At 35.3% G+C, this 27,937-nt stretch overlaps 1 protein-coding gene across 1 annotated transcript in view; it reads left to right on the top strand.

Moving 5' to 3' along the window:
* Nucleotides 1–27,937, top strand: part of SREBP (Sterol regulatory element binding protein) — a 155,594-nt gene that overhangs the window by 4,683 nt on the left and 122,974 nt on the right. The window contains exons 2-3 of the mRNA XM_090403191.1: nt 351–982; nt 8,893–9,113. Coding sequence (XP_090259317.1) covers nt 351–982; nt 8,893–9,113 — 853 coding nt within the window. The remainder of the gene's footprint in view (nt 1–350; nt 983–8,892; nt 9,114–27,937) is intronic.

Genomic DNA, 27,937 nt, shown 5'->3' with positions numbered 1-27,937 from the left:
GATTTTCAATAGGAGGTTAATCAAACCTTAAATATCAACATGCTTTAATCTTGTAACAATTTGATCTTAGTAAAACTGTTTTTAATAAATTATTTAGAATCTTCTTAGTTTTTCAGAGCAGAGATAAGCATTACAAATATGAACAATTTAAGTGAGTTGTCATTAAAATATGAATCTATTAAAAAGCTTTTCTCCCCCTCCATAATAAGGTATATCGTAATGGCAAAGAGTACAGAAATACATTGTACCATTTGAAATGACAGTTGATCAAGGGAATGATTTACCAAAATTATACTGTATATAAATATTATCATTCATAGTTAAATTATTTATTTATTTTTTTTTTTAAGAAATGCTAAAGATGATGTATATGGATCATACTGGTACTTCAGATCTTTTCGACTCGGAACTTTTTAGTACATCTGACCATTTGTTGGGATCGATGGAAGAAGATTTAGAATTAGATTTACTTGGAAACTTGAATGATGGTTCAATAAGTTTTCAAACAGACTCTAGTCATGTTTCTCATAATTCACCAGTGCATTCCTTACCAGTTACTCCTAGTGTTCAAGTTGCAACCCCATCACAAATTTCTCAACAGCCCAGTGCTACTGTCATCCATATTGCCCAGCCACAGAGACAAATAACTCCTCAGATCAAACCCCAGCCAACTTCAGCACAACTTCAAGCCCAGCAACTTCCTTCCCTTTGTTTGACTTCATTTCCTTCTCAACAAGCACAGCTTCCAGTCCAGCAAACTCTACTTCAAACCCCAAATAAGCTTCAAACATCTACGGCATCATCCATGCAAAGAGTGGTAGTTCATCCATTTTCACGCACAGTAAAAACTGAAGTATCGCCTCCATCAGTCTTGACTACCACTGCCCCATCTGTTAATGATATTCTTGCAGCAATTAAGGAACAGCAGAAACAGCAACTTTTACAACAGTTAAGTCAAATGCCATCACAGAAAGTCCAACAGGTAAGTTTTACTTTTTACACTGAAATAAATTTATTTCTTTGCATGTTTTTTACAAAAGTGTTTGATAACTACATTTGGGTGAGTGCAGACATTGGTATAGTTCTAAATTAAAAAAAAAAATAAATAAATAAAAGTGCCAGAGGTTTCATGCACCATTAATCCTTTCATTGCAAACTTATAAATTAATTTAAAAATAAATACATTTCATTACATAGTAATTCTGTATATAACAGTTTTAAATAATATTTAAATAAAAATTGTTTTTATTGATTCTAGATTCTTTTAATTTTTATACCATTCTTTCCCTTTTTTCTTTTAATTTATTACTCATTTTTATCCTGCCCAAAACTAAATGTGGATTGATTCTATTCCGCATTCTCTGTATACTCTTATATCCTCAAACAGTGCAAAGATATCACTATCAACAATAACGTAGTAAGACTTTTATTAGTTCTTGTGGATTCTTTACATGCAAATTTATGCATATCTTTGTTAGAACATGGTTAGTAATGACTAGTCTGTGTTCTGAGTAGAAATCCAGTACATTATTAGAAATCCTTATTAGTAGTTGATGCTTTTCTCAAAATATTTCTGTATGTCTGATAGTCATTTCTGCTCTGTTGCTTGGATCTCCAATAAGAACTATATTTTCTTTTCTCTTTCTGCCATCCATTCTTTTTTTCTTGTCTTGAAAAATTCCTCTACTTCTTCCATAATAGAACTTTCTGTGAAACCGTGAGCACAGGTAAGTCTTATCCAATTTTCTATTTTGAAATTTTTTTCCCAAATTGCTCTACTTGGGATTGCCTGCCATTCAAGAAGTTTGTTTTTGTTTTACATTGAATTCTCTAGCTACTCCATCCTTTCCCTGGTTGCTATTTCCTGAATATTACATTCTATAGTTATTATTTAATGGTATCTTGCTTATCTTATTCTTCATCTCAGTAACACCAATTATGTGAGCATAGTATTTCTATAGTTCCTCTGCTATTCCTTTTAATGCTTGGTATCTTCTGTTTCTGTCTTTTCTGGTAAGTTTTAGGTTGTTACAGTAACCAGCCTTTCATTGTTCACTATGGTTTCCTTGACAAAAACAGCAGAGTAGACCTTGTTTAATCATGTGACCCTACAGTGACATGGCAGTTTATCTTGTTGTACCATCATTTTTGGTTGTGGTTTATACTATTAATACAGAGTGCAGTTTTGGTTGGCTGTGTCCCGAATTGCCAGTCAATCTTTGCTCATTTGGTATCTAGGTGGAGATCTAATAATGAACATTACAAGAAAGTAAGGATTAAACACTGGGTCATTAGAAGATGATCTCTACAGGCTATATGGAACTCCTTTTGTTTACCTGTCTTTGATCCTTGAGTGATATTGGATCTACAAAGTGACGAGAGCGTGTTTTTTTTTTTTTTTTGCTCAACCTAGTGATTAGTGGGTAGCAATGCTACTTTACAAGGAAATTGTTATAAAACAAGGTAGTTTCTTGTTACCTTCCTTGTTCAACAGTATTCTATGTTTAGATATGTGTTCATGGGACCGATGAACCTATTTTTGTGGACAAAAACCAGTTTCCAGGAGAAAAAAGCCCTCCACCTCCATATGAAATTGGCCAACTCGCATTTGATTGAAAAGCTCTGATAAAGGTTCTTTATATTATAGATGGAATTCGAATTCTGGTCTTTCCAGCTAAAGGGATTCATCAAAACCATCTGAGCTATAGAGATGACACACTGTTGGAGTGATATTATTATGGACAGTGGAGTCCAAAAATTTGGTCCACATTATGATGAACATTGTTTCAAATTTATGTACATTTTATCTAATAGATAAGAAAGATGGAATAATTTTATACTGTACAATTTTTGGGTTAATAGAAATAAAATTTTCATGGAAATACATGTTTTATTGCTAAAAACATTTTCAAACTCTATCATTATCAATCAAAAATAAAAAAAAAAAACTTCATGAAATATGGGATATGTATTTTAACATATAGTGTTGAAAATGAATGTAGCAGTATATTTGAGCAATATACTGAAGAAAATTGTTTTTAAATAGTGTATAGTGGTGCTTTTATTGTATAATTGTACTTTTTTTTAAAAATTTAATACTAGATACACATGTTTTTCAGGAGTTACAACAATTGTTATTGTTGTAATTTTGTTTGTTTACTTGTGCTTTTGCTACTTGTTTGTTCCTATTACTTCTGCTTTCTGAAAATACCATCCATAAAGAATTGCTCCTCTGTGGCACAGAAAGCTTCACCACAAAGATCAAGTTCTGCCCTGGATTTTTCCCAGCAGATGTGTTGCAAGAATTGTTTCATGCATGCACTGAAAAATGTGAAAGATTTCTGGACTGTTAGAGTGAAATTAAAGAACAAAAGCATTGATGTATGTGAAAAGTGTACTGATATGTTAGTGTTTCAAAATGGGAACCGGCATCACTGGTAAAACAAAAATCGCATGGAAGTGTTAGTCATGATAACAAATGGAACAAAGTGGAAGAGTTGCAAGAGTTGATAAAAATGAAATGAAGCATCTGGAAAATGAGATTAAACATCTAAAGGAAAAACTGGCTTATGTGAATGAGAAGGAGGAAGTTAGTATTACAAAGAAATATATTATTATTTTATGACCCCATGATATGTAGGAGGAGGTCTCTTTGTCATACGCACAGCTCATTGTACTGTGCCGTAAACACATTTAAATTCTCTGCTGACACCACGCTCGCAGGCAAGACATGCAGAAAACTTGCTTCTCACTCTCTTGTTCACACTCTCTTCATATAGCTTTCAGGGATAACCTCCTGTTCTTTCCCCCACCATTTTATGAAAAACCTCTTCAACATTGATCCTATAACAGCTTCTTACTAACTTGTACATCTCTGTCATATCACCCCTCTTCCTCTTATCCACTAGACTTTAAATTGCACCTTCTCAACCTTTTCCTCATATTCAGTGTTCCAGAGATTAGAAACTACCTTGGTCAGTTCCTCTGGATGTTTCCAACATCTCTTCATTCTTCTGAAAAATCAGGTGATGATATCTGTGCACAGTAGTCCATATGTGGTCTTATCAAGGCCTTATACAATGGAACAAGAATTTCCTTACTTCTATAAGTCAACCCCTTCTGCTTCATTTCCAGAATTCATTGTGTTGTCCTCACAAGTTTGGCGATGTGTCCTTGGCAATATATCCTGACCAAGCATAAATTCTGCATCTCATCTTTGTTTCCCATATTTTAAAACCTTACATTTTGCAACATTGAACTGGCATCTCCACTCCTGTGCCCATTCACTCAATCTATTCAAGTCTTCTTGTAAGGCCACAACATCTGCTCTACTTCTCATAGTTTATCTGAACTTTGCATCATCTGATATAACAACTGAATATCCCCATCCAAATCATTCCCAACATCATTAACATACAGGTTAAACAGCAATGGTCCTAAAACAGACCTCTGAGTTACACCACTGACTTTCCTTTTCCAGGATATTGCTCTTCCATACACTACTTGCTGATACCTATCAGATAGTTCTTGAATATCACCCAAGTAGCATTGTTCTCCTTTCTCATTCTTCATTCCATGCTACACTTGTAAGCTGTCTTCTGAGTTTCTCATAATCACCAGCCTTGTAGTTCCATGTATACTCTTTCCTCATTGAAATTCTCACGCTACTAGCAACCACACAGGTAATCACTTCGTGGTCACTCTCACCAACTGGAGGATGATTTGATACCTCATTTATAATAACATCCTGTGATGAGATGATCAAATCCAATATCCTCAATCCTCGTGTGCCCTCTGTTACATACTTCCTGAGGTAGTTGTCCTTCAACAACTCAAGAAACTCATTTTCTTTACTTCCAGTTGCTATCTCATCATCCTAGTCTATATTGCCATAATTAAAATCACTCATTTTTTATTTGCTTGGCTAATTTGATTATGTATTTTATGGTCACTACCATCCATATTACCAGGTCTATAAGAACATTTATTTCATTCTACTCACCTCTATCTCACATTTTACTGCCTCAGAACCACTGCCACTATTTTCCTCTTGCATCTCTACCTTGTATGGATATGGACATAACCAGTGGTGAGCTATGGAAATTTTAACAAAGAGCTCGCATTGTCGAGCAAAAAAAAAAAAAAAAAAAAACAGCCTAACTTAGCCCTTATAATACTTATATTGTGACTTTGTAGAGCTTCTGACAGATATGATAATTAATGCTAGATCTAAAATTCCAAATTGAGAAGCCGGTTTAAAAAGCCCTTATATTTATCGTTTCATGCAAAATGTTGCATAAAGCTGGGTAATTTCTCCACAAAGCAAGAGCCGTTTGTAAACTGCAGCTGCCCATCGTGGTCCAAACACACGGCTGATCTTTAAAATTTCGATACCAAGTACTTTTGCAATCGTATTTAATTCTCGTTGACTTTTTTGGTGATTGATGATGAAAAGCATATAATTTATCCATAAATATTTCAAAATGATTTATTTCTTTAATGTTTTTTATTGAATCGTCTAATGCTGAGTGTAAATGATGAGCGCAATGCCAAATCACAACGTTGGGAAATTTTTGTAGAAGTTTGATTGCAACACCTGATTTGTTTCCTTATATTACACTAGCTCCATCAGAATAAAATGCAATGAAATGATTTTTTATATAGTTATCAGAAAATCCATATGAATTTAAAGTAGCAATTATGGTAGCATGTATACATTCCACAGTGGTATTTTCTAGTTCTACAAGATTGTTAAACAAGAAGAACACGGGGCTCGCAAGTTTGAGAAAAATTTAATAAAGGGCTCGCATGAGCCCCTTATAGCTCACCACTGGACATAACTCTTTTTATATCATCAGTAGCACTCTTCCTCCTCCTCCCTTTTTTTAGCCTTTCTATCTTCATGAAATACATCATACTTTCCATCTCTATTCCTGTCAGGATGTCATCCTCATCCAACCATGTCTCATATATTCCAACAATTTTTGGATGAACAGACACAATCAATGCAACCATTTCATTCTGCTGAAATGGTTGCATTGAGAGTTAGTTATTCTTATACTTCTGGCATTTGTATATAAACATAACAACTCATTCCTGGATCTATAACAAGTTTCACTGATACCATTTATTGGATGTAACTTCTCCATACTTAATTTGAACCATTTCTTTTTTTTCCCTTATTCATCTTAAAACCTTCTTCAGATCCCCTTCCTTTTTTGTGTACACATGCATTCACATCCCCTTGGAGCATGAACCTTTCTCATGCTGTGTTCCCCTGTACCACCCTGAGTCTCCTTGTTTCCCTGTTTGTCTTGCACACTTGTTCTCTCATTCCCTCATATTCATATTCTAACACTCTCATATTCAAAGGATGTGGGGGATAGAAATGGAAGGATAGGAAGGTGAAAAGAGGAAGAGAGTACTCTTAATGATTGCAGAGGAATTGTGTCCACAAAGTATGGAAGTCAAAGTACAAGTACTTGTTGATAGTACAAGTACAGATTTTGAATCTGTGTGATGTGAAGTTGAAATTAGCAGGCTAATATATCTGATAGAATGTGGTCATTAGTCCAGGGAATGTAGAGAATACTGATTGTGAAATGTTTAGGCAGATTGGTTAGGCATGTAAAAAAAAGAGGGTGATCCTGAATGGAAACTTTAATTACAGGAATATAGAGTGGAAGTAGGAGATGGTGTATAGGAACAAAGAGAGTTAGTTTGTTGAAATTTTGAAGGATAAATATCTTAAGCAGCAACTAGATGTTTTTGCGTTTTGAATTTGGTGATAACTTCACAAGGTAGTTGTTAATGAGATATTAACACTGCCTCTGGTTGTTGAGAGTGATTGTGAAGTACTTGTTTGAAAAGTGGTGAAACAAGAAAAGGTTGCTGCCGAAAAAAGAATATGTATGGAATTATAAATTATGGTGATTATTATGGAAAGCTTTGTAGTTAACTAACATCAATACATTGTGTAGAAAGATGTTGACAGTGCATGGAAATTCATAGGGTGGTATCTGGCACAAGCAATATATAACTGCATACCAAGGGTTAAGTGAGTACATAGAGTAGGACTGAAAGGTGAACTGTGAAATCAAGCAAGCTGTGTCAGAAAAGAAAATGCTGTAGAGGAGGTACAAGATAGTTGGCAGTGATTGGATTCATGAAGAGGAAGGTTATGAGCATGGTAAAGAAAGAAAAGGTGCAGTATGAGAGGAGATTAGCTGGTCAGGAAAAGGTTAATTCGAGGGAATTTTTCCACTATATGGCCAGCAAGAGAGAAAATAGTCATGGCAGCAGAGTGACAGTTGCAAAGGATATAGTGGAATTATTAAATTGATCAGCATATACCATACTGGTGTAAATGATGGCATGCAATATATAGAAAGAAGGCAAGTGTTAGGAGAATTGGAGGTGAAAGATCAGAGGTATATCAGGTGTTGATTGAATTAGATATTAACAAGGTTTCAGGAATGGATAACATATCACTGTATATTTTTAAGGAATGTGCACAACAGTTAAGTGTGCCATTGACCTGGTTATTTAATGAAAGTCTTGCAGTGGGTAAGGTTCCTAAGAACTGGAAAGAAGGCAAAATAGTACCATTCCACAAGCATGGTTCTAGGACAGAAGTTTCTAATTATAGACCAGTCTGTATAACTGCAGTTTTAGTCAGAACATGTTGGAGAGCTTGGTTAAGAATCAAATGCAAGATTGGGTTGAATGACATAGTATTCTTTATGATGGATTTGAATTGGTAAAGGAAAGGTCTTGTTTTAGCAATTTGCTTGAATTTTATGATAAGGTAACGAGTGTGTTAGATAAGGAAGATTCATATACGGTGATATCCTTGGATTTTATTATTATTATTACGGGCGACTCCAGGGAGTCCTTAGACTCATCGAGGGAGGCCCTAAACATCATGTCCACACAACCATTCGACATTCTCACAGTATCTATCATACCTTGCCTTGAACTCATTCACTGTCATAGTACCCACAACAGACTCTGGCAGCTTATTCCACTCATTTACCACTCTAAAAGTAAAGAACCAGCTCTAACACCCTTGCTAACCACACTCTTGCCCAGCTTCCATAAGTGTACCCTAGTTCTCCCACCACCAGTCCTGATCTCAAAAATATCCTCTGAATTAATCCTATAGAAACCCTTCAGCGATTTGAATGTCTCAATCATATCTCCCGTTTTCTGCCTAAATTTTGCAAAAGCATTTGATAGATTACCACATTGTAAGTTGGTATATAAGCTGCAGAGGATGGCAATAAATGGTATATATGTTAGATGGATTAGTGATTGGCTCTCTGAATGATAACAGCAAGTTGTGTATGATGGATCAGTGTCTCAAAAAAGGAGGCTAACTAGTGGTGTGCCCAGGGTTCTGTTCTTGGGGTCCGTGTTGTTCAACTTGTTTGCAAACAATATATCATGTGGACTGACTGAGGATTAATTAAACATTATGATTTGAATTGAGAGCACAATCTGAAGCAAGATTTTTCACATTGTATAAAACAAATGTAGTTCTTATATTAGTGAAAATGAAGTTCAGCTTATCTTCCTCTTTCCCCAATAAATCATTGTATCAGTGCAGTTTGAACTCGCAGCCATTTGTTACCAAAGAAAATTTTCCATTTACTGAATCACCCAGGCTTTCAAATATTAATCAATAAAGCGAAGTTAATTTCATAATGATTTTTTATATCTGGTACAAGAGTGGTACAACGAAATATAATTGATTTTATATATTAACTTAGAATGATATGGTTAAACTTTTTTTTTTTTTTTACTTGTACCATTTTATTAATTTGCTTGATTTAAAGTGACTTGCATTAAAACACAAGTAACTATGCCTTAATGTCATTTTTATTGAATTAGCTATTGCTTCAAGCCCAGCTTTTGAAGGAAGCAAGTGAAGGTAAAGTGGTTGCATACACTACAGCTTCTATTCCTACAGTTGCGGCTTCCTTATCAGCTAGCACTGGTGTAGTTACATCTTCACCACCAATTCAAACAGTTGTTACAGCACAGAATGGAGGCACAATACTTGCAGCTGGCATTCCTGTTGTTTTAGATGCTGATAAGCTTCCAATTAACAGGTAGCTTTTTTCTTCTTTTTTTTTTTACCTCTAAACTTTTACTAATGTAATGAGAGTAAAACTTTAACCCAGTTAGTGAAGACAATTGCAAACAATTTTTAGGTGCCTTTTATAAGCAGCAGCAATGCTGTTATTATCATTTGTCTGTCTTTTGTGTATGCATATAATTAGTGAATCTTGAATGAATTTTGAGGAAATTTATCTATTGAATTTTAGTGAAAGAATAAATGGATAGATTTCTTCGGAATTCATTCATTTAAGATTCCCTAATTATATGCACAGCCAAATGATACTAACAGCATTGCTTCTATTTATGAAATGCACCTAAAAATTGTTTGCAATTGTCTACATTACTTGGGTTAAAGTTTTGAAAGTTTTACTCTCATTACATTACTAAGTTTTAGAGGCGAACTAAAAATTTATTCTTTCGCTAAAATTCAGAATAACAAATAAATTTTAGCGATATATGTAACTGTACTTTAAAGATACTTCTTCATGCTGCAGATAATTATATATATTAGCTGGCCAGTATTATTTTTTCAACCTCCATGGAGTTGCAAGACTCATAGGAGGTCAACACTTGTCAGTATAAAGTCTACCATACCGCTCCTTAAAGTCGTCTACTATTTGCCAGTGGTGTAGCTAGGGTGGGGGGGGGGTGCAGAAGGGGCAGTCTGCCCTGGGCAGCACTTTGAACCTTTTTTGCACTTTTGCATTTAATTCTAAAATACAGTCTCGAGAACCCAATTCCAAATATTGTAATACTGCTGTGAATTTTCCTCACAATTGCTTTAGCTTAGTAAGTGTGACTAGTTGTCAGAAGAGTTTTTCCTAAATAAAATTTGATTAAAAATTACATCATTACTATGAAATAGACTTCGCCAATGTCATCGACGATTTTGCTGACAGAAAAGTATGAAAAATAGCATTTTAGAATGTTGAAATTAAAGTTTTACTTCACAAATAAACATAATGTTTTAATTATTTAAAGTAAAGAGCCAATAGGCTTCATTTCGGGGATGTAAAACACTTAAATTAAGGGGATATTAAATCCAACATTGTTTTAAACCCGAATAACAAACTCAAAGATCAGAATCAAAGAGTTTCATTCCGAATATAGTAACTATAAACGTATCGGCTGCTACTAACGTAAGCTAAAGCATGTAGTACAGACTAGGGCAACTCGTTGCAAAGGTGGAGAAAGTTCTGATCGCTATTTTTAGTATTTTCCATAATGTAAAACTCATCTCCTAGGAGATGTATGATGTTATACATTATGGTGGGAGGTCACTACCGAGACCGGTTTCGATCTTTATTGAGATCTCATCAGTGAGTAGCTAGACCAAAGTATAATACTAAGGGTATAGTGAAAAGAACTTATATACTCTGCTATACGAGTTGTCAAAAAGTTGCACCCATAAATTACTTAAAGTAAAGAGCCAATAGGCTTCATTTCGGGGATGTAAAACATTATTTAAATTAAGGGGCTATTAAATCTTGCATGTTTTAAACCCGAATAAGAAATTCAAAGATAGGAATTAAAGAATTTCATGCCCGAATATAGTAACTATAAACGTATCGGCGGTTACTAGCATAAGCTAAAGCACGTAGTTCAAGTATGTAGTACTTGAACTAAGTGCTTTAGCTTACGCTATACCCTTAGTATTATACTTTGGTCTAGCTACTCACTGATGAGATCTCAATAAAGATCGAAACAGGTCTGGGTAGTGACCTCCCACCATAATGTATAACATCATACATCTCCTAGGAGATGAGTTTTACATTATGGAAAATACTAAGAATAGCGATCAGAACTTTCTCCACCTTTGCAACAAGTTGCCCTAGTCTGTACTATGTACTTGAACTACGTGCTTTAGCTTACGCTAGTAGTCGCCGATACGTTTATAGTTACTATATTCGGCATGAAACTCTTTGATTCCGATCTTTGAGTTTCTTATTCGAGTTTGAAACAATGTGGGATTTAATATCCCCTTAATTTAAATAATGTTTTACATCCCCGAAATGAAGCCTGTTGGCTCTTTACTTTAAATAATTTATGGGTGCACCTTTTTGACAACTCATATAGCAGAGTATATAAGTTCTTTTCGCTATACCCTTAGTATTATACTTTGGTCTATCTACTCACTGATGAGATCTCAATAAAGATCGAAACCGGTCTCGGTAGTGACCTCCCACCATAATGTATAACATCATACATCTCCTAGGAGATGAGTTTTACATTATGGAAAATACTAAGAATAGCGATCAGAACTTTCTCTACCTTTGCAACGAGTTGCCCTAGTCTGTACTACGTACTTGAACTATGTGCTTTAGCTTATGCTAGTAGTCGCCGATACGTTTATAGTTACTATATTCGGCATGAAACTCTTTGATTCCGATCTTTGAGTTTCTTATTCGGGTTTGAAACAATGTGGGATTTAATATCCCCTTAATTTAAATAATAATGTTTTAATTTATTTCCGTATACGTCGTTTTGACTTTTTGTAGTATTTTTGGTATGTATTGAGAGGGGCGGCAAACTCGGGGACCATCCCAAGTGGTAACAGCTCTAGCTATGCCACTGCCATTTGCACCTCCACCACCCTCTCAGGCAATGCATTCCATGCTCCAACCATGCTCCATGCAAAAAAAAAAAACTTACTTCTTACCCTTTTACTCGCTACTTCCTTCTGTAACGTCCAGGGATGGCTCTGCTCCTTGTCCTTGTTCCTTCCCTTATTCTACCATATAAAAAATCTTCACAGTATTAATCCAATAATGCCCTTTAACAGGTTAATTAAATTTCTCAGTTTTATCCGTTTTTGTCTTCTATCCACCAAATTCTGTTGTTTGCATGCTCTCAGTTCTACCCTTATAATGACTGTGGTATAGTCCTGATATTATTTTTTTAATCTGTCTGTACCATCCCCAAGGTTATTTCATCCACTTCAAATTCTAGTGACTAGATCTGAGCACAGAAATCCAGATGTGGGTTGATCTAATCTTTATACAATGGGACCACCACCTTTTTATCTCTTGTGATAAATGTCCTCCTCAGTATTTGCAACAGTTTTTGATGTCTTAACATTTTTGCAATATGTCCTTCAAACTTTAAATTTTTGTTACATTGCTCCAAGATTTCTTACTACTTCCACTATAATTTGATTTAAAGCGAACATAAAGCATCCCATCAGGAAATCAAAAACCTTACATTTAGTTGTATTAACTGACATCCCCATTCATTTGCCATTCTTTTTAGCTCATTCAAATCATCTTGAGGAGTCATTGACAAATATTGATCACCAATGGTTCTAGTACCGAAAACTGTGGAACTCCACTTGTAAACCTTATTATTTCCTGATTGCTCCCCCATATAAAACTCCTCGCTATACTATCAGAAAGCCAGTTACTAATCCAATCTACTAACCTGATATACAAACCCATATGCTGCAACTTAAAAACCAACTTGTCATGTGGACCCTGTCAAATGCTTTTGTAAAATCCAAAAATGTGACGGTGTAAGCCTTACTCTCATCCACTGCTCTTGTTACTACTCTATTGTAAAAGGTAACCAAATTAATAAAACAAGATCACCCCTTAACAGATCCATGCTGGCCAGCATAAATAATATTTTCATATACAAGTCCTTACCAATTTCTCCAAAATCTTAGCAACTGCAGAAAAAATACAAACAGGCCTATAGTCTGATACATATATTCTATCACCACCTTTATGCAATATCACTATCTAAACTCCTTATACTTTCCAAGAACTTATCCTATTGCATGACTTTCATTAAACAGCCAAGTTAATGGCATGGGTCAGTTCTGCAGCACATTCCCTTAAAACATGTAGCAAAATTTCATCTAGTCCACTGCCTTACGACATTTAGCATACTCAGTATTTGAAACATATTATTATTATTACTATTACTATTATTACGGGCAACTCCAGGGAGTCATTAGACTCATCGAGGGAGGCCCCAAATCATATTCATCACAACTATTTGACATTCATACAGTATCTATCATACCTCGCCTTAAACTCATTCACTGTCACAGCATCCACCACAGACTCAGGGAGCGCATTCCACTCATTCACTACTCTAAAAGTAAAGAACCCAGCTCTAACACCTTTACTAACCACACTTTTGCCCAGTTTCCATGGATGTCCCCTAGTCCTCCCACAACCAGCCTTGTTCTCAAAAATATCTTCTGAATTAATTTTATAGAAACCCTTCAGTAATTTGAATGTCTCAATCATATCTCCCCTCCTCTGCCTATCAACCAATTTTTGCAACCCACAAATCCTCAACCTGTTCTCATACGGTTCATTCCACAGACCTGCTATCATCTTGGTCACTCGCCTCTGGATCCTCTCCACCTCCTCCCCATCAAGAAGAAACCTAGGTGACCAAATCTGAGCACAGTAGTCTAGATGGGGTCTTATCAAGGCCCAATACAGAGGAACAATAACCTGCTTGTCTCTGCTTGTCAACGTATTCTTCAGCAACCAAGTGATTTGATGAGCTGTTTTGGCCACTTTTGCAATGTGTCCCCTAAATTTCAATTCCTTATCTACCAACACTCCTAAATCTCGTGCCTTATCAATTTCCTGGAGCACGGTTCCACCAATGCAGTAAACTGTCGCCAATCTTTTCACCCCAAAATGCATAACCTTACATTTTGCCACATTAAACTGACATCCATTCTCCTTAGCCCAGACCTCCAATCTATCCAAATCATCCTGCAAAATTTTGACATCATCTGCATTCACTATTGCCCTACCCAACTTCGCATCATCCGCAAACAAATGAACTGTTCTTCCTCTCAGATCATTTCCTATATCATTTATGAACAAATTAAACAGCAGTGGTCCAAGAACAGATCCTTGTGGCACACCACTAGTCACAGGCCGTCTTGTGGACTCTACTCCCGAGTAAACCACTCTCTGATATCTCTCCATCAACCACCCTCCTATCCATCTCACCAATCCTATGTCCATTCCCATATGCTGCAATTTACTGATTAGAATTCCATGTGGAATCCTGTCAAAGGCCTTGGCAAGGTCCAGTAGAATCACCGTAAACCCATTACCCTTATCCAGTTCAGCCGTCACTGTGTTATAATATGTGAGCAAGTTACTGAGGCATGACCTACCCTTCACAAAACAATGCTGTCCCCGATACAGTATCCCATTTTCTTCTATCCAATCTTGTATTTTCCTCTTGACTATTTTCTCTAAGACCTTGATAATGATTCCTGTTATGCTGATTGGCCGGTAATTTTCAACAGCAGCCTTGGAACCACCTTTGTGCAGTGGAACTATTTTCCCCTCTTTCCACCCCCTTGGGACTGACCCAGTCCTGAGGCTCAAATTAAACAAAATGGTCAAGGGCAATGACAATTCTTTGGCCGCTTCACTTACGACACGAGCTGGTATACCATCCAATCCCACAGATGTATTGACATTGAGGTTCTGTAATAGACTAGTTACCTCTACTTCATTCATCACAATTCCAGTATAAGCTGTTGGTTCTTCCATTCCTGCAAAGTCACCACCTGGATGATATACTCTTGCAAAGTGCTCGCTCAGTAATTCCACAATATCGACTGATTTGGTTACCTCCCTACCCTCAGCATTTTTCCTTTTACTTGCAACATATTGAAAGAACTGTTTGGGATTCTCTTTAGCTTGCGTGGCCAATTTCCTTTCGTAATCTGCTTTTGCTTTTCTTACCACCCTTGTTACCATCCTGGCCTGAGCTTTATACTGTTCCTGCACCTGATGGTCACCCTTCTCCTTAAATTCCCTCCACAATTGTTTCTTTTTTTGCAGCTCAAGCTTGATAGTGTTATTCATCCATTTAACCCCTACTTGATTTATTATTCGGACTCTTGGTAAACAGTCAACCATTGCCTCCTGCAAAGAGTTCTTAACCACCTCCCATGCACTATCAACATCCAGCTCTTGCAGTTTTACATGCCATGGCATTGAGCTAAGCACACACCTAAGCTTGTCATACTTACCAGCCCGGTAATTCCACATGTACCCTGTCTTAATTGTAAATTCGACTCCTTTAGCCACCTCCCAAGTTATGACCTTATGGTCACTCTCACCAATTGGTGGCAACATGGTCATGTTCGTTACAGCCACATTCTCGGTTGCAATTACTAGGTCCAGCACTCTCTGCCCCGTGGTATTTTCCAATACATGTTGCCGTAGATAGTTGTCCCTTAATAACCGCATAAAATCCAATTCCTTCCTCCCATGTGCCATCTCCTCTTTCCAGTCAATGTTACCATAATTGAAATCACCCATAATAATTACCCTCCTTCCACTCATTTCTTCTATTTGCTTATGCATACTATCCCCACCATCCACTCCATCACCCGGTCTATAGCAGCACCCAATTGTATATTTTGTTCTGCTGGATTCTATCTCACACCAAACAACCTCAAATGTGCTTTTTTCCCCATCATGCAGTTCAACTTCTATACTCCTTGGCTGAAGATCATCAGCTATCATCAATAACACTCCTCCCCCCTTTTTATTCACCCTGTCACTCCTGAACAAGCTATACCCGTCGCATTCAATCCCACTAGCTTTATCATCTTCTGTCAGCCATGTTTCACTAATACCAACAACCTGTGACCTGGAAGTGCCAACCATGGCCAAAAACTCTTCCTTCTTGTTCCTAATACTCCTGGCATTAGTGTACATGAATCGCAGAAGCCCATTTGTCCCATCCTTACTTTGATGCCTTATACTAACTATCCCATTCTGATTTGTTGTCCGTCGTACTCGCTCGGGCATAATATACTCATTCATACACTTAACTGCCCCCCTAAAGTCTGCATATCTACTCTCCCCCCTCTTAATAAATCTGGTTTCCCTGAGTCTGTACATCCACTTCCACATCATTCATCAACACTCTTTCAAATCTCCGTACACCAACTCCATTCAAATGCAATCCATCCATCTTATATAAGTCCTTTTGCCCATCGAACTCATTCCACACATCCACAAATTCCACACCACTCTCCATGCATAACCCACGCATATCGTCTTCATTCTCTTCTAACACTTCACTACTTCTTATCCCTCTAAGAATAAAGCATGCTTTACCATGATGAAACACTGTAATATAGTGATCATTAAATAGTTCAACTATGTCATCAGCTAAGGTCACTCAATTTCCATCTCCATCCAGCAAGGTAATTCCCCCTACTTGCCACATAGTGAAAAAACAACTCCTTGGGATTCTCCATGGATTTCACACTAGTCTTATCTGGCATTCTAATTTTTCTCTCCTGAGCCTTATATTCCTTATGCAACTGTTCTCTGCCTCTCTCTTTATATGTCATCCATAATCTCTTTTTGATCTGCAATTCGTGTTTGAATTTCTCTAGTCATCCATTTGACTCCAAATTGCTTTATCTTCTTCACTGAAGGCATACAATCTGCCATTGCTCTCAACAGTTTTTTCCCTTTAGTATCTCCCATGCACTCTTTCTTTCATAAATTTAGTTTAATCCTTTATCCAAGTGTGAGCAAACAAAGTTTGCACCTGAAAGTATCTTCAGATACTTTCAGGCACAAACTTTATTTGCTCACACTTGGATAAAGGATTAAACTAAATTTATTATACTCTAACCAAGTGAAAAATAAACTTTCAACATCTTTCTCTAAATCCAGAGTAATTTATTAAAAAAAGGGTGGCACACGATTTGGCAACTCCTATAGGTAGAGATGACCTGCTAATGCTTCTGCCTGGTATCTCCACTTGGGCCTGCTCCCACTGAAGAGACCTCAATAAAGGTCGAAACTAGTCTGGGTTGTGGCCCTTCCCTTAATGCATAACATTAGACATATCCGCAAGGAGATGTGTTTTGCATTATAGGAGATACTGAGACAGGAGTGTTGGTAGCTTGCTCCACCTTTGCAACGAGTTACCCTGGTGTTGTACCACCTTACCCCAGTCCTGAAGACACTTTCAGACGCAAAATTTGTTTGCTCACACTTGGATAAAGGATTAAACTAAATTTATTATACTCTAACCAAGTGAAAAATAAACTTTCAACTCTTTCTTTCAATTTTTTTCATCCATTGTACAACTGCAAGCTATTTTTTAAGTCTGTGATAGTTGCCTATCTTACATTTCCACATAAATTCCTTCTTATTTGTACATAAATATCTTCCCTGTCCTGCTGAAATATTATTATTATTATTGGCTACTCCACCGAGTTTTTAGACTCATCAAGGGCAGTCCTAATCATCATGCCAAGAACTATCCTACATTTGCACTATCTATTATACTTTGCTTTAAACTCATTCACAGTCATGGCACCAAGAACAGACTCTGGCAATCTATTCTACTCATCTACCACTCTCCAAGCAAAAAAAAATTTAGTCCTGACACCCCCTGCTAACTACACTCTTGCTTAGTTTCCAAGGATGGCCCCTAGTTCTTCCACTGCCGGAGCTGTTTTGAAAACTTTCTTCTGTATTAATCTTGTAAAACCCTTCAGTAAGTTGAATGTCTCAATCATATCATCCTCTTTTCTGCCTGTCATCTAATTTCTATAACCTGCAAATCTTCAACCTGTTCTCATAAGGTTCATTCCATAAGCCTGCTACCATCTAGGTCACTTGCTTCTGGATCCTCTCCACCTCCTCATTCCCAAAAAACCCAGGTGACTAAATCTGCACACAATAGTCAAGATAGGAGCCTTACCAAGACTATGCAAAGAGGTATAACTTTCTTGTGTCTGCTTATCAGGGTATTCTTCAGTAACCAAGTAATCCGATGAGCTGCTTTAGCCACTTTTGCAATATGCCGTCTGAACTCCCTATTAACTAACATCCCAAAATCCCTGCTTGAGAGGACATATTGCAAAAGTGGACACAATTCATTAGCATGAGTAATGTTCCACCACCATGTTTACTAAAGAAGAATGAATGTCACTTTAATGTGGCAAAGTGCAATTTTAACATCATCTTTATTAAGTATTCTCTATCTACTTTTGCATCATTGGAAAACAACTAAATAGTTCCTCTCTAATCCTTTCCTGTATTATTAATGTGCAAATAAAATAGTAGCAGCCCAAGAACAGAAGGCCTCAATCAAGGGAGGCCCTAATCATCATGCCAAGCACTATCCAATATTTGTGCTATCTATCATACTTTGCTTCAAACTCATTCAGAGTCATGGCATCCACAACAGACTCCGACAACCTATTCTACTCATTTACCACTCTCCAAGCAAAAAATCTAAAAAATCTGTGGGATGCTTCAGGTTACAAGTCTTTTACTGGAGTCTACTCCTGAATAAATTACTCTTTGATATCTCTCTCAACCACCTTCTTATACATTTTGCAAAGTCCAGCAGTATTACTCTAAACCCATTACCTTTATCCAACTCAGCTGTCACTGTATTATAAAACATGAGCAAGTTATTGAGGCATGACCTACACTTCACAAAATCATGTTGTCCCCATATAGCATCCCATTTCTGTCTATCCATTCCTGTATTTTGCTCTCGGCCAACTTCTCCAGTACATTGACTACGGCTCCTGATATGCTGATCGGTTGGTAATTTGCTACATCAGTCTTGGAGCCTTCTTTATGCAGTGAAACTATTTTTACCTCTTTCTACCACTTTGGACTAATCCAGCACTAAGACTTAGATTAAAATTCCATAGCACCTTCCTTGCAAAACTTGAGCTGGTATGCGATCTTATACCATAGATAGGGTTGAAAGGCCTTGCCTACTCCCTACTAAGGGAATAAAAGGTTGTCAGCTGATTTTTATATATATTAAAAGTAGATACTCCTCTTGATGTTTCTTTCCATTCTGATATTTGTTCTGATTTGACTGCTATTTTATTTCTTGTGTATATTTCTTGAATAGACTGTAAAAGCTGGTTTGGTATATTTAGATTGGTTAATATTTGAAAAAAAAAGTCTATTAATTTTATCAAAGGCTTTTTCATAATTAGTGAAGGCCATGTGTGTTTCTTTTTGAAATTCACTTTTCTTTTTCGTTAATAATTTTAGAGTGAAAATTGAGTCTTTACATGATCAGCCTTTTCAGAATCCATTCTGTTTTCTTTTAGTAGTTTGTCATCTACAACAGTGCTTCCCAAACTTCTAGATGTCAGGGCCCCCTTTGCAAAAATTAAAATATTTCACGCCCCCCCCCTCAAAAAAAATCGTAATAGAGAGATATATTATTATAATATTTATTGTATTTATATTCAATACAAAACATACACAGTGAATATTGCAAAAATCAAATGCATATATTACATTTTTTGCCTCTAAAAATGTAATATATTTTTAGAGTTTGGTTTGGTTCTGAACACGATGCGGGCTGTTCTGGTAAAATATGAAATACTGTCCTTTTTTTTTTGAGTCTGTTTCTGATTGTTCGCGGGAATTTTTTTTTATTTTTTATCAGTCACTTATCCATCTCAGGGTTAAATTTTTTAACGTAGAATAGATCAAATAATATCACCACTTACCGATACTGGCACACCACAGACTGATAACATGAAATTAGTGAATATTACCTGAATAAGGGAATCCCCTGGACCAGGAACATTTTTCTCTTTTGTGACTTTTCTCCCTTTACGGTAATTAAGCCTAACGCGAAACAGACAGCAAAGGCAGGTTATTAAAACGTGCATATGATTGGTGCGGTATTAACAAAAGATCGTGCAACCGAAAGATAAAAGCATAGCTGACAATTGAGTTGAAATGCTAACTCTCTTCAACCGAATTCCATATGTGAAACTGCCATAACATTCATTATATATATATATATATATATATATTACTTAGTTTTAACACTTTTACGAATTTTAACATGTTGAGTTGAATTTTATTGCTGCCTTGGGAAATCGAACTCGCACACATCTAATTAATAACAATAGTTTTTAGTTAGCATACTGTGTTTGCCCATGCAACATGTGATTTTGTTTCAGTCTATACAGCATAGTTTCTGTATGAGGGGACATGTGATTCATTAATTAGTGTGTTTTTATCCCAGTTGTCTCTAATTGCACTATTTGTTGAGAAATATATTACACATACTCCTCATACCTTATTCACTGGCATAATAAAAGTTCTTGTTTTTATTGCCTCTGCAGTATAGTGGCTGTTAGGGAGGGCGTGTTGTTTACCACTTCAAGCGAGTTACTATCTCCCCCACATGAACTTGTTTAAGCTTTTTTTCATGTGTGAAGTATATGCGAAACTTTTATTGGTAACAGAAAACTAGCTCGGATGTCAGTGATAATATAAAACGAGTTTTTATATGTATATAAAGTCAATATCAACAGTCCCTGATTACGAACACGTGATGAAAGGGACAGGAAGATTTGGAGCTTACCTGGAGAGCATTCGAAGTAAATACAATTAACCACTGCTTTGAAATGAAACATGAATCAGCAATATTTACTAATATTCATTAAGCGTCGAAATATGCAGGAAGCAAAGTTTGTGAACCAACACCAATGTGTGAAATTTTTCATTAAAATATAAAAAATAACAAAAAAGAAATAATAAATAATAAAAGTTAAATATGTTTTAAAATAAAAAAATCTACTTAGTCTTAAAACATTTTAAATTTGTTTTCATTATTTCACAGTCCCCTCAACAAAACCTACGGCCCCCAAGGGGGTCACGGCCCACAGTTTGAGAAGCGCTGATCTACAACACAACACTGTTTAGTTTCTCTTTTAATATTTCTGTATGTATTTTGTATCCTACATTTAGCAGACTAATTCTCCTATAGTTATTGCAGTCATCTTTATTTCCTTTTTTTTATAAATTGGAATAACCAGTGCTTTTTTTCCTAAGAGTTTAGTTCTCCCAGAAATCCATGCCATGTTAAAGAATCTCAGTAAGAATTTAAGTAGTCTTTCCTTAAATTTTTCACCTGCATTTTTGTACACTTCCATGTTTGTTTGTCTTCTCTTGGTGTTTGACTATTTTTCATCTTATTTATTGTATTTTTTTATTTTATTTTTGACATTGTAATATTTTCTGTTAGATCATTCTTTGTTGTATAAAATTTTACTTCTTTATTATCTTTATCCAGAGATTTTGAAAATAAGTTATCCGTTTTTCTAAATCTGTTGTTTGTATTTTTGCATTTTCTCTTATTTCTTTGTTCATGTATTTTATTATTTTGCAGGTTTTTAGTTGTGTTTTAGATTATCCTTTTCTGTTATAAAATTATCTTTCTATGTTTTTTTCCTTACTTCTTGTTTTGCAATTACACTGTTCTTTTGCACTTCACCTTGCAATTTATCCATTTCAGGTAATTCTATTTTTTTTAAAATTAACTTTTCATTTTCTTTGTTCCTGTTTAATAGTCTTCTTTTTCTATTCCATTTACTCTTTATTCCTAAGCTTTCTGTTTCTGCTTTTGTCAAGATTTGTTTCAGATTTTCCGATTCTATGTCATTTGATTTGTGTATTGCTTATGTTTTTAAATCAGTGAATTTCTGATATTGTTGACTAGTGTGGGAATCTTATAATGAAGAAATTTTGTAACTTAGGTGATAGTTATTTTCCACTTTATTTATTTCTAGCCATTTTGATTTAAATCAAATTTTTGCCAATACCATGTAATAATTAGAGTTTAATTCAAATCTTCAATATGCTTTTACATCTAGAATTAACTTGGCTGATTAAAAATTTTTTGATGATGTAGTCAATAGCTGCCTTACATCCTCTTGCTAACCATATGTATTTTTTTTATGTTCCTGAGTTCATTATTCTCATGTTATTATAAATGACACAGTTTGTGTCCATTTTGATTACATATATCTTCAGCAAATCTCCCTATGTTTGTTTTGTATTTCCTGTTTCCTATTCTGGCATTTAAATCCTGTGCTAGTATAGTTAATTATCTGTTTTATCTATGACTTTCTGCAGTTTTTTGTAAAAGGTTGTTGTACTATCTTCTTCTATTCCCTCTTCTGATGCATATGTCCCAATTATTGTTTGACCTCTTAATGTTGTGAGTCTAATTTCTATTAGTCTTTCAATTCACTAGTTATACAGTATCATTCTTCATAAATTTATGTATCATTATACCTGCCTTTGCTCTTTCTTCTTTTTTTACTCCACTATAAATTTGTATATATTGCTTTTTCTTTGTTTATGTTACTATTACATATCTTTACATTGGCTTGGTTTAGTTTTTCAAGTTCCTCTTCTTTTGTGTGATGCTCCTTACATTCCTAGTTGCAATTTTCATATATGTTCCCTCTTCCAGTTTCATTTACTATTTACTGAATCATGGTTGTTTCTGTGATAATCCATCCAGCTTTTCTTTAGCTGAGACTTGAAAGTATATCAAATTTTCCCATGACAGGCTATTAGCCTTTTGCTGGGCAAGTCCAGTGGTAGAGAAGCTAACTCAGCATTTCCCAAACTATGTTCTACGGAAAGTGATAAGTGTTCCATGAAAAATTATCAAAATTAACATGAACCTGGAATGGTTTTAAATGCTGCAACAAGTTCAAACATGTTTGAACAGCCTGCTGCAGCGATAGTGTGTGTGCTTAACTTTACATTGAACATGAGACTGATGATACACGCCTCTAACGAAGGTGTTCTGTTAAAATTTCGGGATTTGTGAAGTGTTCCGTCATAGGAAAAGTTTGAGAAACACTGTGATGCCTCTAGACAGGAAGTTCTAACAGCATTTTATGTTAGAGTTATACTGCCTATACCCAATCACTAGTGCCTCGTTTGTACTTTTGGAACTGGATGGACCACGAGAAGGTGAGGTTGGCATTTGATTGATGTATTGTGATTCATCACGCCTTAACATCACAGGACCATCAGATCAATAGCACATACTTAAAAATTAGTATTGGTAAACAAAATCAATACAGTAAAATCCTTCCATACTAGATAGCTGCTGCTGTAGCTGTCAGTTTATATTAGAACATTGAGTTTTTTCAATGTAAGGCAATAATAAATTTAGTTTGGGTATTAGAATCTTTTAAACATGATCACAAAATTTAGTTTCAGATTTAATAACAAATCAGTGGTGTAAAATGACACTGAATAGGAACTGATATGAGATGTCTAGATGATAACCTACCTATGTATAGATGATGCATCGAGTCATTATTATGTGGATTATTTTGAGTTCTCCTGTAAAGCACAATAGTTGATGGCTTTGCATGTCTCAAATTTTAATAAAAAGAGAGAGACACACACATTATTTTTTTTCTCTGCTTTTTTCCTGTAATATTCAGGAAATGAATGAATGAAAAAAAAATTCTTTTCAACGAGTAATTATTGTTATTTCAAACACGCATGAGTTGTTATAATTCATTGTTTATATGATATGCAAATGATGTTTATGACAGTAACATTGGTAAGAAGTTTATATTTCTCATTAACAGATCATATCTCATTTCATTATGCAATCAAATAGATGTCTTTCAAAAGACTGGAAAAAAAACAACACCATGTGTTAAAAGTCTTTAAAATTATACATTATATAGAAATCATTATTTCACTAAGGTTAAAGCATGAAATATGTGAATGTGCACTAGCAACAGCTGGCAGTCTGGCTAATATTTTTATATAATAACACTATAAGAGAATTTTCATGACTTGTAACAGTGCAGTTATTATTTATTTTAGATAATCTTTTGAATATACAGTTGACCCTTGAAGAATGTGTGTTTGAATAGTGCAGATCCACTTATAGGAATTTTTTATTTTTTTAAAATAAATATATTGGAAAATTTTTTGGAGATTTGCGACATTTTGAAAAAACTTCTGGACGCACCGTATAGCTTAGACATATCGAAAAAATTAAGAAAAAGTTAGGTATGTTATGAATGCATAAAATATATGTAGACATTAGTCTATTTTATCATTTACTACCATAAAGTATACACAAATCTATTATAAAAAGATTAAAATTGATCAAAAACCCATGCACACAAAAAATTACAGACCGTACATGGCCATTTGCAGTCGAAAGAAATGTAAACAAATGTAAAGATGCAGTGTTAACTCATAACTGCATAAATTAACTGTTGTTAATTACTTAAATTAATTAATTAGCATAAATAATTTTTATGACAATTCATTCATTAGTGTATAGGCTAGGCTACGTGAAGTAGTCGTATCGATTGCACTAGGCTACCATAAAGCAATCATATTGCTGCTTCTTCGTTATCAATGCATGAATCGTTATACCTGTAAATAAATATGAAATTCTTTTTCACATTATCTTTTCATTTTTGATTTCTAGTGTTAGTAATGCGTATAATATGTACATTGTTTTGTATCTGATTACTGATAACTTAAGGAATTCACAATGTATACTAGAATATAAATTAAATTAAACTTTAATATATATTACCAATATTTCGGCAATGTCATGCTGCCATCTTCATGGGAACTTAAGATAAAGACACATGCATGCAGGCACTACAAACAACAAATGAGGAAGAAGCGAGGAGGCTACTGTTTTTCCTAAAGTCCTGATGGTGACACCTAGCAGGCTATATTAGGTATTCTTGGCCGTTGGGCTGAAGTTCTGATGTACGTCTCCCAAATTTGGGGCAGGCTCACGCATCCAAATTTGTTGAGGTTTGGCATGTTTCTTAGGGCTGAGGCTGATTCCATGAATAGTCTTTCAAATTTGAGCTTGCCTCGGTGTATTATTGTGGCTATCTTCCACCGTATTCTGTGGCATGTATCCAGAGCATGATCTGCTAGTCCACAGTGGCTGTACTGGTGAAACCGGATGTAGTCCTTGTGTTCTGAAATTCTGATATTCACTGTCTTACCTGTTTGGCCAAAGTAGGACAGCTTACAGCTGCAAGGGACCTGGTATACATCAGGTAGGTCTAGGGGAAGTGGTTAGACTTTAGTGGAGTGGATAAGGATGCCAATTTTCTATATGGTCTGTAACAAGAGGTCGAGTCATGTTTTTTTAGGATTTTGCTAATTTTTTCTGAGGTGCCCCGGATGTAGGGAATGGTGATGGATTTTGAGTAATTGTTGTGACGGGAGGGGGGGGGGGGTTGTGGTTTACTGGTTTTTGGATTTTTTTGGGGGGATAGCCATTGGCTGAGAAAGTGTTAAGGATGTGATTTAGTTCAGTGGTTAGGGCATTGTCAGCCCTAATTTTAAATAATAACTCCACTATAATATGGAGTTATTATAGTGAGGGACGGAGGGTGGGATTGTTGGTGAATGTATCTGCCTGTATGGGTGGGTTTTCTATAAACTGAGAAAACCAAGGTTCCATCAGGCTGGGGGCCCTAACAATGCCCTAACCACTGAACTAAATCACATCCTTAACACTTTCTCAGTCAATGGCTACCCCCCCCCCCAAAAAAAAAATACTAAACCAGTAAACTACAACCCCCTTCACAACAAAGATTCATTACTCTAAATCCATCACCATTCCGTACATCCGGGGCACCTCAGATAAAATTACCAAAATCCTGAAAAAACACGACGACCCTGTTATAGACCATATAGAAAATTGGCATCCCTTATCTGCTCCACTAAAGACCAACCATTTCCCCTAGACCTACCTGGTGTATACCAGGTTCCTTGCAGCTGTAAGCTGTCCTACTTTGGCCAAACAGGCAGGACAGTGAATATCAGAATTTCAGAACACAAGGACTACATCCGGTTTCACCAGTACAGCCACTCTGGGCTTGCAGATCATGCTCTGGATACATGCCACAGAATACGGTGGAAGAAAGCCACAATAATACACCACAGCAAGTTCAAATTTGAAAGACTATTCATGGAATCAGCCTCAGTCCATCCTAAGAAATATGCCAAACCTCAACAAATTTGGATGCGTGAGACTGCCCCAAATTTGGGCGATGTACATCAGGAGAACTTCAGCCCAATGGCCAAGAATACCTAATATAGCCTACTAGGGGACACCATCAGGACTCTAGGAAAAACAGTAGCTTCCTCGCTTCTTCCTCATTTACTGTGTGTAGTGCCTACGTGCACGTGTCTTTATTTTAAGTTCCTTTGAAGATGGCAGCATGACGTTGCTGAAATATTGGAAATATATATCAGTTTAATTTAATTTATATTCTAGTATACGTTGTGAATTCCTTAAGTTGTTTTGTATCCTATAAGACAGTGGTGTTCAACCTTTTTTACTACACGAGCTACTTTTCTATATAAAGTTATTCGGCGATCTACTCTCTTATATAGATCACGTTCCCCCAACCTGATATCTGATTACGCACAAATAAACAACTAAAAAAAATACACAACTAAAAACTTTATTTGTGTATTTAAAAATTTATTTATCACTTTTAATTATTTTAATACAAAAAAAAAATATTGGAATAAAATATTTATTTCTCTATTTTGGAAAACCAAAGTTAAAAGAAACAACAGATTGATTACAAACTCCACAAGTTAAGGAAATGCTGGTTGATTAAAAGAAAAAAAGTTAACGTGAAATTTGGTATTGTTTGGACCTCGCAATATTTTCATAGTCAAGTTGATATGAAGAAGTAGCCAATCGCAGACAATCATCCAAATGATCATTTGTAATTTGGTTTCTTAATTGATTTTTTATGACGGTTATATTTGAAAAAGCGGATTCTGACAAGTAAGTCGATCCAAAACACGACAGAATTTTTCGCGCAATATCAACTAATATTGGGAATTTTTCATGTGCATACTTCCAAATGACTTCATTGTTCATTGATTTTAAATGTAAACTATTCTGAATGTTTATTATCTCAAGTTCTACTTCAGCTTGGTTTATATCAAACAGCCCACTAATTTTATTTGAAATTTCTGTGATGTTCAAGTTTTCTTGGAATGGATTATTGATAAAAGATATAGTCATTTCAGTTTTATTAAAATCTTTAAATCTTGAATTTATTTCTTCCTCAACTAATTCTATTTCACAAATAAATTCTTTTAAATCATAGTGAAGCATTTCTTGATTTTGTTCAAAAAAATTTAATAAATATGGGAGATGTCTAAATTAGTGGTCACTTATATTTTATTTAATAAAAATAAATATTGTTGGAAAGTTTTTATTGAACTTAACATGTCAATTAAATTTTTATCTCTACCTTGTAACTTTAAATTTAGATTGCTTAATTTCGTGCAGAAATCTACTAAAAATGATAAGTGTAACAACCATCTTTTATCACTCAATTGTGGATAAATATCTCCTTTTTCATCAAGAAAAATTTTTATATCGTTAATTAATACAAGAAATCTTTCTAAAAATTGACTTCTGCTGAGCCAGCGAACTTTATTTTACAACAGAAGTTCCCTATCATCATCTGCCTGTAATTTAAATAACCGCCGTTGCAGGGCTTTTCCTCGAACAGAATTTACAATTTTAAATGTAATATCCAAAACATCTTTTGTGTTTAATCTTTTACTACACAGTACTTATTGGTGAATAATACAGTATGTTAAAAAATCTGGATATTTGTCATCGTTTTTACATAATGAAATGAAGCCTGATTTATTACCTATCATTGCAGGAGCACCGTCAGTAGTAATAGACACAAGTTTAAAAAGAGGAAGTTTGTGTTGTTTCACAAATTCATCAAATGCCGAAAAAATGTCTTCTTCCCTAGGCCTTCCCAATAATGGTATAATTTTCCAAAGTTCTTCTTTACTTAAATAATCTTGAAATACCACGCGAATAAATACCATTAACTGAGCAATATCAGTGAAGTCATTTGATTCATCAAATTGTAATGAAAACACAACACACTGGTGAATGTCTGACATTAACCTGGCCTGGAAACTTTTCTCCG

Source organism: Typopeltis vanoorti, chromosome 13, assembly GCF_054136105.1.
Source record: "Typopeltis vanoorti isolate ZY-2024b chromosome 13, IOZ_Tvanoo_1.0, whole genome shotgun sequence".
Classification (NCBI taxonomy): Eukaryota; Metazoa; Arthropoda; class Arachnida; order Uropygi; family Thelyphonidae; genus Typopeltis; species Typopeltis vanoorti.
This window is presented reverse-complemented; position numbering and strand designations above follow the sequence as displayed.